General features: G+C 39.4%; 1 protein-coding gene across 2 annotated transcripts; it reads left to right on the top strand.

The window, feature by feature from the left end:
- The first annotated feature begins 2,714 nt into the window (after positions 1–2,714).
- LOC117479765 (E3 ubiquitin-protein ligase TRIM47-like) lies at positions 2,715–7,694 on the top strand. 2 transcript variants are annotated; one of them, XM_034126844.1, is made up of 3 exons: positions 2,715–2,843; positions 3,003–3,078; positions 5,277–7,694. In XM_034126844.1, exon 3 carries the CDS (start codon positions 5,286–5,288, stop codon positions 6,450–6,452), a length of 1,167 nt encoding a protein of 388 aa, XP_033982735.1. In that variant the 5' UTR covers positions 2,715–2,843; positions 3,003–3,078; positions 5,277–5,285; the 3' UTR covers positions 6,453–7,694. The 2 variants fall into 2 exon arrangements, with proteins under 2 accessions (XP_033982735.1, XP_033982734.1); XM_034126843.1 differs by lacking the exon at positions 3,003–3,078 and having other exon boundaries at positions 2,716–2,843; positions 5,277–7,693.
- Positions 7,695–14,184: the final 6,490 nt, after the last annotated feature.

Raw genomic sequence — 14,184 nt, 5'->3', positions numbered from 1 at the left:
ATAAGTACACCTTGGTATACAAAAAACTTATAGCAGTATATCTTTGGTGTAAATTAATACCAGAGGTGGGAAGTAGCTAAGTAGATTTACTCTGTACTTAAGTACACTTTAGAGGTACTTGTTGTACTTGACTTGAGTATTTCCATTTTATGCTACTTTGTACTCCACTACAGTTCAGAGATAAAAGGTGTACGTTTACTCCATTACATGTATTTAATACCTTTACTTACTGTACAGACATGACATAATATATAAATAAAGAAATGCATGAATTAATGTATGAATAAAAACAGGAATACAATTGTAAAATAATAAATAACCGTGCAAATAAATACAGGAATAAATAAATACAAGGAGAATTAATGAATAAATGCATAATTAAATATGGGAATATTAGTTTATTCTGCAATGAGTACTTTTACTACTAAGTACATTTTCCTAATTGTACTGAAATACTTTAACTTCAGTACCATTCTTGATGCAGTACTTTGACTTGAAATTGAGTATTTGTACAGTGTGGTATTAGTACTTTTACTCAAGTAAACAATCTGAATACTTCTTCCAGCCCTGCCCACAGAGGACTTTGAATAAAGAGTATGTTTTATTTTTGACACAGCATTCCAACTATCTGTTATGCTACGCACGAAATTCTTTATTATTCCGCCGAGTTATTTTGCACCTCTTCTTCTCCCACATTGAACATTGCAGAAACTCCGTTCAAACATCAAAACGTTCAGCTCGGTCGGTAATCGATGGCTATTACTTTTCTCATTCATAACTTTCATAATTCCAGAGATTCATCCCATAATTCATCACATTTTTAACATGGAAGTCAATGGAGAACTCTTCAGACTTCAACAATCTTCATGCAACTTCAACTGCTAACTGTTCATTCATACTTTCACTCAGAAACCTCATTCCAACTTTAAAATGTTACACATCTTTCTGACATTATTCGTGTAACACAACTTTTAAATCTGATTCTTACTTTTAGAGATATTAAACATTGTTCAGACCTTGGTAAAGAGGCCTTCTTCAGATTTTAGAGAGTGTGATGTCACAGCTAGAGTGGAGGACAGATTTAATTTTGCCTTCATATTTTCTTTTAACCCTGCCATAATTCCCAAACCCTACATTCCTGAGACATCATTTTTCATGAGAAACGTAGCTTGAAAGATAAAATTTAATTAAACAAAATAATTAAACAAAATGCCTCTTGAGGGCATGAAGTGACAAAAACTTTCAACATGTCTCCATTAAACTCCATTGTAAGTTCAGCCTCATCTTTCCCCACCACAGCAGCCGCACACCTTTAGTTAATCTGCCAAAAAGGCCACATTATTAACCCGAAAGTACACAAAAAGTACACTTCAGATGCTCAACTTCCTTGACATGCTTCACACTTTGAAATTTCACCGATATCTGTTACGGTTCTTCAACAAAACGTTCACATGTAAGAGGTTTATCTCTCATTCAGAACAATAAACATGCTTTCCTCTCATTGATCACCATGGAAACCTTTGATCTCTGGACACCTCGTTAGCTCAAATATAAACACCTGTGTCATGGAACACGATGATGTCATAACTCCAACTGACATGCTCAGAGCAGCAGACTTCTGATAATGGTTAATGGTCCTGCCCTCAACAGCTCTACGTCAATTATGGGGTGTCATCATATGCCGTTTCCATGGAAACTCGCCATAAAACACGATGTCGCTGTAACTCCAATGGACACGGTCCGATCGTCCCCCAAACTTTGCTTGTATATCACTGGTCCATGCCTCAACAGCTCTACGCCAAATCTGAGATCTCACCATAGGCTGTTGCCATGGAAACGCATCCCTCGCCATAAAACACGATGTTGTCGTGATACCTATGCAAATGGCCTAAAACAGCACCAGACTTCAGATAATGGTTAATGGTCCGGCCCTCAACAACTCTATGTCAATTATAGGGTGTCATTATATGCCGTTTCCATGGAAACGCATCACTCGCCATGAAACACGATGTCGCTGTAACTCCAATGGACATGGTCCGATCGTCCCCAAACTTCGATTGTATATCACCGGTCCATGCCTCAACAGCTCTACGCCAAATCTGAGATCTCACCATAGGCTGTTTCCATGGAAACGCATCCCTCGCCAAAAAACACGATGTTGTCGTAACTGATATGAAAATGGTCAAAACACCACCAGACTTCAGATGACAGTTAATGGTCCAGCCCTCAACATGTCTATCTTCCATTAGTGAGTTTTCCTCAAAAGCTGTTGCCATGGCAACGCATCTCTTGCAATAAAACACGATATTGCTATAACTCCTATGAAAATTGTCAAAAAGTGCTTAAACTTCACATGTGTGCTAACAGTCCAGCCGGGTAGACATCTACGGGACAGTTTTGAGATTTCTTCAAATGCCGTTGCCATGGCAACACAATGCTCACCATCAAACACGGTTCAAATATTCTGCTGCTTTTCCAAGCTTTTTTACTTTCTTTTCTTCTCTTATCACACATTCAAGCCCCCAGTGTTCATGTATCATTTCAATCTAAATTCTTCACTTTCTTCTTACACATTATATTTCAGCATAGCAATTCAGCGTCAAGTTTTCAGCATAAAGCATTCCCACAAGCAATTTCTTCAGGAATTGCATTCTCTAGTTGATTTTAGATTTCCCCCCAGAGAGTCACAACGAGAGGAGAGCTGCAACGTGGCACTTCCTGAATGAAAGTTAAAGTATTTCTGATCGAGAGCAGAGCTGCCGTCGCGACAATCCTCTCTATTTCTCCCTAAAGGAACATTAAACTAATCTTGAACACCACAGCAGGATCTCTGCCAAACCCCGGTGAGTACAGAGACAAGACCCACCAACTGAATATCTGCTCAACATTTAGTTTCAACTATATCCAGAGAACAGTGACTCCAGATGAACTCATGCTAAAGCTAACAGGCCTCACATGCTTTCTGTCAGAGTTTCTCAGTTTGTCTTTGTACGGCAGCACAGCGGAGGATATTTACTGCGTTTCAACAACCAGTATTTGCTCTCAACTTCAGACAGGAAGTTCCTCTCTTTAACTGAGGTTTGTTGTGGGGGTTTCCTGGTATTAGCTTTCATATTTTCTTCTGCGTATGTGTTTGATTCTCTGCTGTCTCCCTCTCTCTGATTTCCCTTTACTTCCTCTTTGAACAGAGCACTTTTTATTTAGCTGTGTTTCTTCTGTTTTGCCAGAACTCGTGGTGGATTTTTTTTTTTTTAACACTTATGTTAAATAGGGTTGAAACGGTATATGATTTTCATGGTATGACAATCTCCCTAAACAGATTCTGTGTAAAATATGTAGACAGGACGAAATTGAAAATCAAATGTACACCGAATGATAATCCTCAATTTATAAAATCAGTGTTACAACGTCAGTGTTAGGGTGGAAATTGAATATTTCAAAATTACTGTAACTTATTTTATATATAGTCTGGTGATAATAATGTGTAGTAGCCACGCCCCTTTTTCCTACTTCCGGTTCGAAAGCATATGTTCTTAGTTCTTCCCAAACACAAGCAGCATTGTAAACAATACAATACAAAGGGGCTTTATTCACAATGAGTTTCATTAGAGATGATTCTCAGCTACACTGCCGTGATCACATGGTTTTAAATCATCCATCCTGTTAGTGACTGCAGGAAGACATATGAAACTTTCCAAAATAATCAATTAACCTGTCAGTGTGCTATTTAGGCCTAGCTATCAAACATTAACTATCTGATTCTATGTATGTATGTATGTATGTATGTATGTATGTATGTATGTATGTATGTATGTATGTATGTATGTATGTATGTATGTATGTATCTATCTATCTATCTATCTATCTATCTATCTATCTATCTATCTATCTATCTATCTATCTATCTATCTATCTATCTATCTATCTATCTATCTATCTATCTATCTATCTCTCTCTCTCTCTCTCTCTCTCTCTCTCTCTCTCTCTCTCTCTCTCTCTCTCTCTCTATCTATCTATCTATTTTTCTATATTATTTAACACCATATGGTTTAACTATCGAGCTGTGAGATTAATTATAAAAACATTGTTGACGTGCTTTTTTAAAGCTGACTGGCCTCTTCATACAGCCGTAAATTCTCAAAATGATATTGGTAAACTAAACACATATCCTAATCTAAATGGTTATTTTCAAGCCTGCATACATGTTATAATTAATAACAGTAATGTTGGAATTATAAGGCTATTTGGCAGCGCACTACAGCTGGCAAAGCACAAGGTGAATACATTTGCTTATGTTAATGAATGCTAGCTAGATTGGTCCATTTGAGCAAACAAACATTAGCATTAGCTAACATTAGTAACACAAAAACAGCTAAACTATGCAAAATGTATTAATTAATAATTCAACTAGCAATAATAGTAGTTTGAAAACCACATAAGAGTTGCTAGCTATGGTTAGCCAACCTAACCAAAGTCTTAAGTTTAGTTCAGGTAGTTTCCTGTTTAACGCCACAATACCCCCCGTTTTTACGTCACTGCTTATTGTCGGGTTTCCAGACGCCACGGAACATTTTGGGCAGTCAGGGATTACGAGTCGTTGTCTGGAATCCTAAATCCTGCCCTGTTTGTCCAGAACATTTGACTAGACCATGGGTCGGCAACAGGCGGCTCACGGGCCATTGTTGGCCCTCCAGCAATAATATTTGGCCCGGAAAATTAGCTTTGTTTTGAAAGAAAGGTTTTGGCTGATCGGACATTTATGAGAGAAAATCCCTAATGTCCGAGTGCAAGTGAATGCAGCACAAGACGCGAGCCTTGTAACCCCTCCCCCCCGGCCCTGGCGCGAGCATGGAAATGTGATTTTCATTTGAATGGGACGGCACAAAACGAGAAGCATTCGGTCTACAATGACCGAGAAGAGACTGTCAGCATTGATTCAAAACGCACTAAAGCTTTGGATCTTAAGAAGTTTGTGAGCAGGGGCGGACTGGCCAACTGTAGAATCCAAACTTACTTGCCGACCCCTGGACTAGACAAAACATTGAATACCAATATTTGTGAACCATTTTCTTTTGCACACAGAAAGGCCCTTTATGTCCATAGCCTACATTAATTGAGCTTTGATCAAATTAACATGGACCCTTGTCGTACTACTTCAACAATAGCCAAGCACTGACTGAATATATCACAGTAATTTGTTTTGTTTTAACCTGTCATACTTTTCAGGAAACAGATAAACAAAAGATATGTAATTACATTTTCCTTTTTGTCCTCAGAGTGTAGATATGTCTGCTGCCAGCTGTCTGCTGACTGAAGATCAGTTTCTGTGCTCCATCTGTCTGGATGTGTTCACTGATCCAGTCACCATACCATGTGGACACAACTTCTGTAAAGGCTGCATCTCTGAACACTGGGATGTTGATGTCCAGTGTCAGTGTCCTATCTGTAAAGAGGATTTCGACAGAAGACCTGAACTACGCGTAAACACGTTCATCTCTGAGATGGCTGCTCAGTTCAGACAGTCAGCTCAACAGAAAGCCAGCAGCAGCAGCTCAGAGCAACAAGTTGTCAAACCAGGAGAAGTTCCCTGTGACGCCTGCACTGGAACCAGACTGAAGGCCCTGAAGTCCTGCCTGGTGTGTCTGGAGTCCTACTGTGAGACTCACCTGGAGCCTCACCTGACAAGGGCAGGCCTGAAGAAACATCAGCTGATCGACCCTGAGGAGAACCTGGAAGGCAGGATGTGTGTGAAGCACGATAAACAGCTGGAGCTGTTCTGTAAGACTGACCAGGTGTGTGTCTGCATGCTCTGCACTGTTTTAGACCACAAGACACATGATGTTGTTCCTCTGAAAGAAGGATATGAAGGAAAGAAGGCTGAGCTGGGGAAGACAGAGGCTGAAATTCAGCTGATGATCCAGAAGAGACGACTGAAGATTCAGGAGATGAATCGCTCAGTGGAGCTCAGTAAGGAAGGAGCAGACAGAGAGATAGCAGATGGTGTTCAGGTCTTCACCTCTCTGAAGGAGTCTGCTGAGAGAAGCCAGGCCAAGCTCATCAACACGATCAAAGAGAAGCAGAGAGAGACAGAGGAACAGGCTGAAGGCTTCATCAAAGAGCTGGAACAGGAAATCTCTGAGCTGAGGAAGAGAAGCTCTGAGGTGGAGCAGCTCTCACGCTCTGAAGACCAGCTCCACCTCCTCCAAAGCTTCACGTCCCTGAAAGCTGCTCCACCCACCAAGAACTGGACAGAAGTCAGGGTCCGTCCACCTTCATATGAGGGGACTGTGAGGAGAGCTGTGACTCAGCTGGAGGAGACGCTCAGTAAACAGATGAAGAAGCGGCTTGAGGTCAAGCTGAAGAGGGTCCAGCGGTATGAGGTGGAGGTGACTCTTGATCCTGATACAGCACATCCTGCACTCATCCTGTCTGATGATGGAAAACAAGTTTAAAAATGGTGACGTGAAGAAAATCTCCCAGGCAACCCAGAGAGATTTGATGCTAGTTACTCTGTGTTAGCAAAGCAGAGTTTCTCTTCACGAAGATGTTATTACGAGGTTCAGGTTCAAAGTGTGTCTGTCTGGACTTTAGGAGTGGCCAGAGAGTCGATCAACAGGAAGGGAAAGATCACAAAGACCCCTGAGAATGGTTTCTGGACCATAGGTTTGAGGGATGTCAACAAGTTCTACGCTTGCGCTGACCCTGATATCCTTCTCTCTCTGAAGTCTCAGCCTGAGAAGGTGGGGGGTGTTTGTGGATTATGAGGAGGGTCTGGTCTCCTTTTATGATGTTGATGCTGCAGCTCTGATCTACTCCTTCACTGGCTGCTGCTTCAAAGAGAAACTCTACCCATACTTCACTACTCGGGACAATGTCTTTTTGGGGTTCAATTGCAAAAGGGATAGTAATAACCCTCTGATCATCACTCCTGTCGATCACACAGAGTAAAAAAATGTGGATTTTCCACAGAGGGATTCGTTATGATTTAATATAATATATATATATATATATATATATATATATATATATATATATATATATATATATATATATACTGGTGATGTACAGGGTTTTCATTGATCTATCAGATGCTTATTTTCTTTCTGTTAACATATCTATGATGTTTAACATATGTCATACTACTTATAACCAAGGTCAGCTCACTGATCTATATTATTCAATACAGTCTCATTAATCTAATGATTGATTACCTTCCTTAAGACTGTTAGATCATCAGAAAACAATATGTTCTTAGAAATTAGAAGCATAAAAAGTTCCCTAAATGTCCATGGTGCCGAGGGCAAAGCCTTCACCTGTCTGATCCTTGAATACATCACAAGAGTTGATCAGCGGCACTCAATACTGAAAGAAACAGTCATGCACAGAGCTTTGGGGCATTAATTTCCGGTGCACATTGTTCAGAAGATGAAATACTGGTAATATTACACCATATCACTTATGGTGTAAGGAACCATATAATAACAGAGTTATTCTTTAAAACTCTATTTTCTTGGAATTGAAAGAATATAATTGACATTTTAAAAGTCAAGGCCATTTAGAAAGGATGTATTTTTTTATGAATGACTTTTTACTAGCATGAACATGTCTGTTATTAATCATTAATTAATTTAATATTTAAAGGGGACCTATCATGCAAAATGCACTTGTGTACGTCTTTTCTACATGAATATGTGTCCCCGGTGTTCCAGGGAACTCACCAAGTGTCACAAAACACAACCCTCTCTATTTTCCTCCATACCCAAATCTCTAAAAAAGGGGCTGCAACGGATCTGATAAAAACTGATCCAGATTTGAACACTGTCCTGACGTCAGGACGGTGGCGCTACGGCTATTGGGCCAACTCCACCAATCAGGAGGAGACAGCCACGGCCATTGCCGTTCGAAAGCGCTGGAGACGCTGTAGTACATATGCCAGGCCTCTAGATGGTGCTGTTCTCACAGAATCAGCCCTTGCTAAAACAGAGCTAAAAAATGTCAAATTGAGCAAAATGAGGCATGGCTAAAATGCATGATCTGTTTGGTATTTTGAAAAAAAAAAAGTATAAATATGCCTTTTAGGTATGGTCCTACACTATATTATTCAAATATAGCATGATAGGTCCACTTTAAATGTTGTTCATGGTTGATAATGATAATAATGTTTATCTTTGATTTATTGTTGTTATGACGGGATGAGATGTTGATAAGGCTGTAAATCTGTGTTTTTAGAGTGGAATCAATGACTTTAAAGTATGTTAATGGACGTAGGAAGGAGTGCAAATGATCATGCTTCTGCTAATGGGGATCATAATAATCTAAATAAAAAAAATGAAAGCAAAGCAAAGTGTTTATTGTGTTTCATTAAGACATAGACATCATAGATATAGTAGATATCAAAGCTTAACAATGGCTAAAACTATAAAGCATTACTTGATTTGTTGAGACATCCAATGGCTTTAGTTACGATTGTTGTGACTTCATTATACTTTGAATTAGTTGTCATCAAAAAGTGACATTTAATGCAAGCTAATTAATGTTCTTACCGTGGATGCTTTATTGAAACGGGCTTGCAAACCCATAACCATTATTGCCACATCATGTAATAATGTACACATACAGGTTAATACAAAACAACAAACCCATGGTTTAATTGAATCAGTGCAAAAGATTGAAGATTAAAAGTGATATCTGATGACGCCCTCTGGTGGAGTTCATTACAAACGGCGGCCTATATGGGTTTCATTCATATCTGTTAAGAACATTAAAGAAAAGTGTTATTTAAAAACAGTTTGGGTTATTCTGAAGATATGAACTTTAAGAGACTCAATGATAAAACATAACATGAGGGAGAATAAAACACAAATAAACAGCTTAATACCAGCAGACTTGTATTTAAGTCCATACATGGAATAATCTGCTCTACATTCATTGAAATCACTAATTTTTACAAAATCACGTTAAATAAAGAGCCACTTTGTCATTTAGTAAGGAGTCCTTATCTGACTGAATGACATAAAAATGAGGCCTTTATAAGTACAAAAGTATTCTCATCAAAATATAGTTAAAGTAGCGACAGTAAAAGTAGTAATTGTGCAGATTGGTCCATTTCAGAATAATATATATGATGTGTTTTATAATGTGTTACAATGTGAGGTGCAGGTGAAAAAACAATACGTGGAGAGAGGGTTTTCTTGCTAAATAAACAGGCGTTTTATTTCTTAGCCTTCAACATTAATCCTCAGAAACACAAACTGCATGCTGGTGCTGCGTTCACCAGCAAGGAACAAACACACATGCCCCCCCCCCCCTCTCTTCCCAACCACATTTATAGGAGACTGCCCGCCTTCCCAATCCAACCTGGCCAATCAGGTCATGGTTCTGAAAGCGGAGTGAAGGGTTAAATACAAAATTAAACACTGTTGTCTATAAGTAATTCATAATTGCATCAACATAAATATTGTACCTTCAAAAACAACAAGGTCTGCTTAAAACGGATAGTTTTTAACCGAATTGACACTCATACAATCACACATTTCCTGACCAATCACGTCCAAGCCCTGGCACAAGATGGCTTCCAGGACTGAACAAAGGAAATGGTGATTACTTTGTGATTGTCTGTTTTAAAGACTGAAAAATTAATTTAGATGCATTTTATTAATTTATCTATGTAAACTGTTTTTATAACTTTAACTGAAATAAAGTCAACTCTGAAGAAACATGTACTACCTTTCTTAACAAACAAATAGTTAAGCCAAATGTTAGTGAGGGAGTGTGTGTGCTTCCTCACATAATGATTGATCATGAAAGTGTTCTCAAAGCTGGTAAAGGTGCAGCTAGTTTGAATGACTTTGTATACTGCAGGGTAGCTTGTGGATTTACTCCAGGTGGAACTAAAGTCTGATTTAACACTTGATTATATTTCACATCATTCATCCACATCTGTGAAGTAACTAAAGGTATTCAATACATGTAGTGGAGTTTGTTATTTTATTTTGAACAAACACATCGCACAATATCATCCAAACCATCGGAGGCCAAGCAACTCTTCAACTCTAAGTAATATAAAGGAAAGAAAACGAGTTAGAAATGTCTGTTGAAGGCGTCTAGTGGCTTGAAAGAAAAACAAGGAAGGAAGCCACGACACTAAGAAGACAAACACAGTCAAAAACAAATAGCTGATAAGTACACCTTGGTATAACAAAACTTATAGCAGTCTATTTTTGGTGTAAATTAATACCAGACGTGGGAAGTAACTAAGTAGATTTACTCTGTACTTAAGTACACTTTAGAGGTACTTTAAATATAAAAAAAATATAAATAAAGAAATAATAAATTAATGTATGAATAAAAACAGGAATACAATTATAAAATAATAAATAATCATCCAAATAAATACAGGAATAAATAAATACAAGGAGAATTAATGAATACATGCATAATTAAATATGGGAATATTAGTTTATTCTGCTATGAGTACTTTTACTACTACTACATCAATCAATCAATCAATCAATCAATGTTTATTTATATTGCCCAATATCACAAATGTTACATTTGTCTCAGTGGACTTCACAGTTTGTACAGAATATCAGTGACAATACGACACCCTCTGTCCTTAGACCCTCTGTCCTTAGACCCTCTGTCCTTAGACCCTCACATTGTACAAGGAAAAACTTCCGGTACATGTTCCTAATGGTACTTAAATACTTTAACTTCAGTACCATTCTTGATGCAGTACTTTGACTTGAAATTGAGTCTTTGTACAGTGTGGTATTAGTACTTTTACTCAAGTAAACAATCTGAATACTTTCCCCAGCCCTGCCCACAGAGGACTTTTAACGTTTTACTGATGTTTTACTGATTTTTGATTTCCCGTAGAAAAGCAAACTTCAAACATGGGAACTAAATAAACTTGACGATGAAAACTTGCTACAAAAGTCTCTTGTTATGAAAAGCTGGCTCTCTTGGTGAGACAAGACGAACTGGCACAGGACAAAGGGAGACGAGGACTATATATACAAGAGGTATTGGGACACAGGTGGCAACAATCAAGGGAGGGGCTGACAGTCACACAGGGAGGAAGACACACAAGGGCAGGAGAGCTCTGAGGCCCAGGCCCCACGGGGACGCATACGGTAGTTTCCGTTAGAGTTTTGTGTCATATAGACCGTTCGGCCATACTAGGACGACAGACAGGGTTGGGTTGTAACGGAATACATGTAACGGTGTTACGTAATCAGAATACAAAAATCAAGTAACTGTATTCAGCTCGCGTTACATTTGAAAAACGAGTAATCTGATTACAGTTACTTTCGTAAACCTGAAGTGAATACATTTTGGATTACTTATTGGAATTATTGGTGAAAAGATTTCCTCACAACATTTAATATTCATTACTAAAGGTACAGCCGAATCATCACAGCGCACAAAACCTATTACCGCCGCAGATGGACCAAAAAAAGGGAGCGTTTGAAAAAAATGTGCGGGTCCGCTCAGTGAAACAATAACAACGAAACATGGAGGAACAAAAGTCTGCATTTAAATCGTGTGTGTGTGTGTAGAGGTGTGTGTGGTTAAAACACATCAGCCTGCGGTCGCTCTTTAGCCTTTCTAATGATTCTTTCTGAAGGTAAACACAGTGAAGGCGGTGCGTGAAAGGCGGTGCGTGAAAGGCACTGCGCGCTCCTCTTCTCAGAGGCTGAGTTAACCCTCCCGCTGCCTCCTGGTGCTGCAGAGATTTCATGAAGTGAAGGAGGTTTTCCTTCTATAAAACAGCTGTGGGCAGCAGATACTGTGAGTGTCACGGACATTAATTCATAGATCAAGGCAGAGTGGTGCACAGTGCACACACTCTCCTGTTTTCCCAATCCGGTGCTTAAACAAATATAGCTCAACACCCCTGGCCGAAATGTCCTTAAAATGAAGTCCAAGTTCGACATTTTAATTCATGTCCTGCCAACACTGGCAGGACAGAAGGCGACACGCTCGTTCTAAGCCGTGTCCCTCACTCCTCACATCCCAAGCTGCATCCCCAAAAAGTGTATTATGTTGTTACATCGTTTCAGATGTTATGTTTCAGTTGTGCTCTTGATAAGCCATTAAAACAGTCAAAACACGTTCAGTTTCCTTTTGCTTTTTGTGTTCACCAAAACATACCCATCTGTGATGGAAAAAGAAAGTAATCCAAAAGTAATCTAAAAGTAATCTGATTACGTTTTTTAAGACACGTAACTGTAACTGTATTCGGATTACTTTCAGAGCCATGTATTCAGTAATCAGTAACTGATTACATTTACAAAGTAACCCTCCCAACCCTGACGACAGAATATGGCAGTAAACGACTACGGTAACGATAACGGGTCCCGAGGTGGATAGAACGGCATACGCAACGCTCTGGGGGGTCCAACCATATCTATGGGTCCAACGGCTCCGTTATTACGCCCTATACGATCATTTTCTGATAATGATGACGCAATAGCCCCGCCTCTCCCCACCTCTGCTGCTCACCCCCGCGTCAAAGTACACTGCACACTGAATTCAGATTATTTATCTTTCTCTCGATATTGACATAAACGCGAGTGAAGTCTAATCTGACAGGACGGAGACACGCAGCTCCTCCCGCTGTGATGCAGCGGGAGCAAAACACACACTTCAAGTCAGATCACCACCCTTAGCTATTTTAATTACCTCTCAAACTACCTAAACTAGTTATAAATATGTTTATTTTTACTGTCGGGTCACTCATTACTGGATCAGCTGCTGCATGAGACAGACGCTGACGCTGTCAGAAGAGAGGAAAAAGAGAGGCTCCGTGTATTTTATTATGTTATTATTATATAGAGTCGTTATTCATTTGTTTTAAAGCTCAATAAATAACAAAGAAGACCTTTGACCGGCACTTTTATAATTTTGTCCGGAAGATTTAAGCTTTAACACACGTTGACCGGCGAAAAACTCTGCCCGGTTCCCTCGGCCCCCACCAAGGAGAATAAACAGAAGTGCAACCATGACAACCATTCTTCTTCGCTGCTTTTGTGGAGGAAGTTGCTGCTTTTGTGGAGGAAGTTACAGCGCCACGTACAGGCTCGGCATATGTACTGCAGCTTTTCCAGCGGTTGGAGCTAAACGGAGCTGTCTCGTGTGAACAGGCACTTTCCGGTGTCTATTGCATGTGTACGGAAGCCTTTTTTGCGATTGTGATTGCGTTTGCGTATGCGTTTTACCCAAGCGGCAAACTCTGGGGAAGAACCGGGACGCCAATACGGAAGTGCCACAAACTGCAGTTCATATATTGGCCGATAGGCGATGACTGCAGAAAGGAGCAATTTCCATAGACCCCCATGTTAAAATGCCCAATTTCACAGCCTAAAAAAACATGTTTCTACCCATGGATCCAATAAATATTATTATGTATATAGTTAGATTCCACCTTCATGATTATGGATCTGTGAGTGAATTGTTTTCTAACATGACCCTTTTATTTATATTAGGTCTTAAAGTTTTTGCATAAATTAGGGCGTGGTCACATTGAGTGACAGCTCTGTCAAGTGACTGCTGCTGTTAGCTTCTTGTCTCTCTGCTAGCTGCTCCGTGAAGCAGCAGGGACTCTGCCTGCTCAGTTCATCCAGGGAACACAACTTGACCCCGGCCGTGTTTGTTTGTTCTTCATGCTTATATATCGGACTATTGTGACTCGCTCTGCGGTTAAAACAGACGGTGCATGAATGCGGTTTTGCGGTAAGTGAAATTCGAGTACTTTATTTATGTGTTTATGATTTTAATCAGCTACGTAATGGATGTGTTAGCGTGTAAACGAGTGGTAGCTACATCGGTGCTAACGATGCTAATCGTAGCCTCCAAGTTAAAACCATAGACTGTATATATAAAGGTTCAAACGAAATAGACAAGTGTTAAGCGTTAAGTGGGATAATACTGTAGAACAAACGGCTTCTGTTTGAGGTTGATAAAATAAGGTCATCCTTGTAACTTAGAGATATTTTATTATGTAGGTAGGAACTGTATGCATCGCTAAAGTTAATTTAAATTGGCTATGCTCAAGTATGTAGACAAGCTAACGTCGAAGTAGTGTATGTGAAATCAACCTCACAATAAGATGTGTGTATATTACAATTATTAATGTCATATTTCAAGATGATTACTTAGATATTACAATATGGTTGGTTC

Source organism: Trematomus bernacchii, unplaced genomic scaffold, assembly GCF_902827165.1.
Source record: "Trematomus bernacchii unplaced genomic scaffold, fTreBer1.1, whole genome shotgun sequence".
NCBI classification, from domain to species: Eukaryota; Metazoa; Chordata; class Actinopteri; order Perciformes; family Nototheniidae; genus Trematomus; species Trematomus bernacchii.
This window is presented reverse-complemented; position numbering and strand designations above follow the sequence as displayed.